At 43.7% G+C, this 5,103-nt stretch overlaps 1 protein-coding gene across 1 annotated transcript; it reads left to right on the top strand.

Annotated features, from left to right (window-relative positions):
• Window positions 1-606: 606 nt before the first annotated feature.
• LOC107714777 (E3 ubiquitin-protein ligase RNF139-like) lies at window positions 607-4,816 on the top strand. The gene is made up of 2 exons (XM_016520744.1): window positions 607-896; window positions 2,816-4,816. Exons 1-2 carry the CDS (start codon window positions 734-736, stop codon window positions 4,615-4,617), a joined length of 1,965 nt encoding a protein of 654 aa, XP_016376230.1. The 5' UTR covers window positions 607-733; the 3' UTR covers window positions 4,618-4,816.
• Window positions 4,817-5,103: the final 287 nt, after the last annotated feature.

Here is a 5,103-nt window from a genome sequence, read left to right as displayed (position 1 = left end):
GTTAAGTACAAACCCCCCAAAACAATATTTAATTTCAGTAACGTTAGTGAAATAAAATAAAATAACTCTTTACACCTATGCATAAAACGATTGCAAGACATTTCATGGTAACGTTACATGACCCGTTTCTGCTCACCTGCTCCCTGGTTGTCTGTTTAATAGCATTGACCCTAAATAACATGTGAATATAATGTTGGCTACTTCAGAAAACAGAAAATAAGCACATCTAAAAAAATCTCTTACCTTTATGAAAATGTCGAGGGTAAACGAACATAACCGGAGATATGTTGGCAAATATGATGATTTTGCATATCACCGCTGCAACCCAGGCCATCTGACGCGGCGACGCCTCTTGTTGTTTAGTCTTTTTTTCAAGTGTGAGACCTAAAATATCTTTCTTCGTGGTGAGTTTTTGACCTTTTCTATCATGTAATTCACTATTGCAGACTTTAACACAACAAGAACGTACCATTTTAAATCAAATGAAAAAGACAATTCTCCAAGTACAGAACACCTCGGCTTGATACCCTACAAATGGCGGAGATACCCAAAATGCACTTCGATTCTCGTGAGTGTGACGTCACCTGACAAAGACCGATTCTGCGCATGTACATTGTCACTTCCGCGTTCCTTACATAGCAACAACAGCAGAGCCAAAATGGCGGCCGGCGGAGATCCTGCGTGACACCGAGCCTGGTCTCAGCACAGAACCCTGCGGTTCCCCATCGGCGCCATGGCCTCCGCTCACGGGCGGCTGGGTCAGCACCTCCAGGCCGTGCTGGATGTGGTTCTGCGGGTCCCGAGCATCTTTATAATCGACGCCATATTCAACTCGTACTCAGATCCCGGTACCGGATGGACCGGAACCGCCGGGAGAGCGTTAATCCGCGCGCTGGGTGAGTCCGGTTTGCCGTGATTGGGGGTCGGGACGGGCCGGGCGTTTAATAACAGTGTACTGATGTTGCTGTTCTCACGTCAGAGATAATGAGCTTATGTCGGTGAAACGGGCCTGAACACAGAACCGAATCCCGTGAGTTTATGAGAGAAACCGTCAAACCTTCAGACTCATTCATATGATGCAAGAGTCTCTGTCCGCTTACATTCGATCTGACAGAAGAAACTGTCACACATCTCACTACCACTCACACTAGCTAGGCTACTTCACTATTTAGGGTAACTGTTGATTTGTATTTTACTGAGCAAGTTTACTTTAATGTTGTTTAAATATGCAACTGAGGCAGTATCTAATGAAATATGTGCTAATTTGCATACATTTCCTGAACAGAACTCTTGTAATTGAGTGTAATTGAAATCTACAGTCCAGAATAGATAAAGTGCAATAAAATAAACACTTAAATGCGTATTTTGGATGTTTTCTTTGTACTAGTTTGAAAAATATGGAAGGCTGTCTGAAAAAAAAAATTTAATAGCACATTTTTATTTCACAATTCAAACTTTTTTTTCTCGCATCTAGCATTTTTGACTCTTTTCTCTGATCAAAATAAAAAATTGTGACTTTTTATCTCACAATTTGCGCTTTTTCTTGCAATTTCAAGTTGGATGTAAAATATATAAATGTAAAAAATGTAGATGTAAAAAAGTTGGAATTCTTTTTTTTTTTTTTTTGGTTTTGTTTAACCACCACTTATTAAAAAAATTAAAAAGCAAATGCGAACTTTCTTATCCCACGATTCATACTTTTTCTCACAATCCCAAGTTTAAATCTCGCATTTCTGAGTTTATATCTCGCAATCTGGACTTTTTTCACTTCTTACACATCTCAATTAGATTTTTTCCCCAGCACATAATTAAAAAAAATTAATAAGGAAATTGCGACTTTTTAATCTTAAAATTCTGACTTTTTTGCTCACAATTGCGGATTTATATCTCATAATTAAACTAAAATTAAAATTAAAAGCTGAAAATATAAAGATAAAAACTCATTCAAAATATCAATGAAAACTTTACTTATTTTATATTATTTAGTATACAAATAATAGACCAATTTGACCATTTGAAGCTAAACGCGAATGTTTAAACTGACAGACTATGGATGAAAAATGCTATGATTATTCAACTTTTAAAGCATAAATTTGATTTAAACAACATGTCTACATAATATTCACACATGCAGTTCATAGGGGACATATAGTATTAGCCCTACAGTTAAAGCATGAAATACTCTTTAAACCTATAACATTGTACTTAACATTTACCTATTTTATCTTAACTCAACAATAGTGAGTTTGTCAATTCTGAGGGAAAAAAAGCCAGAAGTGTGGGATATAAACTCATGATTCTGAGCCGAGTGGAAAAGAGAGAATGACGAGTTGATTTTTCTTATCTGAATTGTGAGATATAATCTCGGAATTGTGAGAATAAAGCCATAATTTTAAAATATAAACTAAAAAAAAAAAATTATTATTATTTTTTATTCTTTTATTCCATGGCTTCCATAGACTGCTACTTGAAAACGGTCATTTTTCATTCACAATCATTTCACTCTATGCAATGCCAAAATATGCATATTCAAAGTAGTCGCAGTGTCAACGCGTTACTGTTGCATGCTCAAAGTTTGACGAACTTAATTCCAATGCGGATCTGCATGGGGGATGTTTTATTATCGTGCAAGTTCCTACTAAAATAACTGCATTTCACCTGCAGATTCTTGTATTTATCCATACAAGAAGTAAATGTGAAACAGTATTTTCCGGTGAATTCGCTTTGTTGCATTCTGCATTGTTTCTGCCTAATATTGCATTGCATTCTGCACTGTTGCGATGCGAACGCTGATTTTCATCCTCTCGTTTTGCAGGTATTCTGGTTTCCAGCGTGGTTCTGGTGCTTTCCCAGAAGTCCCTGTTCAAGTTCTACACTCTGTTCGCGGCCGTTCTGCTGGGCGCGGCGTCGGTCCTCATCAACTACTACGGCACGTCGCACATTGACTTCTACAGCACGTATAACCGAGCGGCGCTGGGCTTGGGCCTGCTGCAGCTAATCCTAGGACTGGGCTACGTTTCGCTGCTAAACGTGCCATCGCTTTGTGCCGCGTTGCTGGTGCTGGACGTCATGCTCCCGCTGTGGGGCCTGATGCTGGAGCTCCCGGCGCACTTGCGTCAGGCGCTAGCACTGGCGTCGGGGGCGATTCTCGCGACGCACGCAACCGTTAATCTGCTGTGGAAGCTGAAGTGGTTCTACTACTCGTGCCGCTACGTCTATCTACTCCTGCGCCACATGTACCGCATCTACGGCCTGCAGCTGCTGCTGGAGGACACCTGGAAGCGCATACGCTTCCCCGACATCCTGCGCGTCTTCTGGCTAACGCGCATGACGGCGCAAGCAGTCATACTAGTGTACGTAGTGCGCGTGGTTCGCTCGGAAAGCGGCCTGCAGCTCGGCTGGGACTTGTTTTGGGACTTGACCAGCAACTTGATCATCAGCGGCTGCGATTCGATGCTCACCGTGTTGGGAATGAGCGCAGTTATCTCGTCACTCGCGCATTACTTGGGACTTAGCATCCTAGCATTCATCGGCTCAACCGAGGAGGAGGATAAGCGGCTGGGGTTTGTCGCGCCAGTGCTGTTCTTCATCCTCGCTTTGCAGACGGGATTAAGCGGACTGGATCCCGAAGAGCGACTGATCCGGCTTAGCCGGAACATGTGCCTTCTGCTAACCGCGATTCTGCATTTCATCCACGGAATGACGGATCCGGTGCTAATGTCGCTAAGCGCCTCGCACGTCTCGTCAGTGCGCAGGCATGTTCCCGTGCTGCTGGTGTCGCTAGTCCTCTTCGCTCTCCCCGTCCTGCTTAGCTATGTTCTATGGCATCACTACGTGCTAAACACGTGGCTCTTCGCCGTCACCGCGTTCTGCGTGGAGCTCTGTCTCAAAGTCCTCGTCTCGCTCACCGTCTACGCTCTATTCATGATCGACGGCTTCTACAACGTGCTCTGGGAGAAGCTGGACGACTATGTCTACTACGTGCGCTCCACCGGCAACATCGTCGAATTCGTCTTCGGCGTGATCATGTTCGGAAACGGCGCGTATACGATGATGTTCGAGTCGGGAAGTAAAATCCGCGCGTGCATGATGTGCCTGCACGCGTATTTCAACATCTACCTGCAGGCGAAGAACGGCTGGAAGACGTTTATCAACCGTCGCACCGCCGTCAAGAAGATCAACTCGCTCCCGGAAGTCAAAGGCACGCGGCTGAGGGAGATCGAGGACGTTTGCGCGATCTGCTATCAGGAGTTCGCCGCGTCCGCGCGCATTACGCCGTGCCACCACTACTTCCACGCGCTGTGTTTACGCAAATGGCTGTATATTCAAGACACGTGTCCCATGTGCCACCAGCGCGTCTACATCGAGGACGACGGACACGAGCGCAACGCATTCTCCAATAACAATGGCTACGCCGCGCCGGGGCAGGAGAGGGCGGAGTTTGAGGGAGAAGAAGGCGGGGCTGATGTGGGTGGAGCCGCCGGAGGGGCGGAGCCTGAAAACGAGCTTCTGGAGGACAACGACAGCATCGAGTACGACGAGGAGGAGTGGGGGACGCAGCCAGGCGTGACGCTCGTAGAGGAAGAGTACATTAACGAAGACACGGACTCCAACTGAAGCAGCGCAGATGTTTAAATTAAAAACGATTGCGAGATCAGGGACGTTATGCTTTTGTTTGTGTGTGTGTGTTCGGATAAAAGGGCTGATCTTGTGTTGTTCCTGAAACGCTCTTGACCATGTTTGGCTGAACGATAAAGAGTAGGGCTGCAAAACGATTAATCGCGATTAATCGATTCAAAATAAAAGTTATGTTTACATACTACTATATGTGTGTGTACTGTGTATATTTATTATGTATATATAAATACACACACACATACACTACCGGTCAAAAGTTTGAGATTAGAACGATTTTTAATGTTTTTTATAGGAGTCTCTTCTGCTCATCAAGGCTGCATTTATTTGATCAAAAATACAGAAAAAAAAATTTATATTGTGAAATATTGTTATGATGTAAAATAACGTTTTTCTATTTTTATATACATTACAAATCTAGTTTATTTCCGTGATGCGCAGCTGAATTTTCAGCATCATTACTCCAGT

Source organism: Sinocyclocheilus rhinocerous, unplaced genomic scaffold, assembly GCF_001515625.1.
Source record: "Sinocyclocheilus rhinocerous isolate Xijiao unplaced genomic scaffold, SAMN03320098_v1.1 scaffold359, whole genome shotgun sequence".
Taxonomy (NCBI): Eukaryota; Metazoa; Chordata; class Actinopteri; order Cypriniformes; family Cyprinidae; genus Sinocyclocheilus; species Sinocyclocheilus rhinocerous.
The sequence above is the reverse complement of the archived record's forward strand: the minus strand, read 5'-3'. Positions and strand labels throughout refer to the sequence as shown.

Excerpts from the sequence above, each read along its gene's own strand:
- LOC107714777 (XM_016520744.1), top strand. The coding sequence starts at position 734 with ATGGCCTCCGCTCACGGGCGGCTGGGTCAGCACCTCCAGGCCGTGCTG. Across the intron at positions 897-2,815 it reads AGCGTTAATCCGCGCGCTGG|GTATTCTGGTTTCCAGCGTG; the intron begins GTGAGTCCGGTT and ends CTCGTTTTGCAG.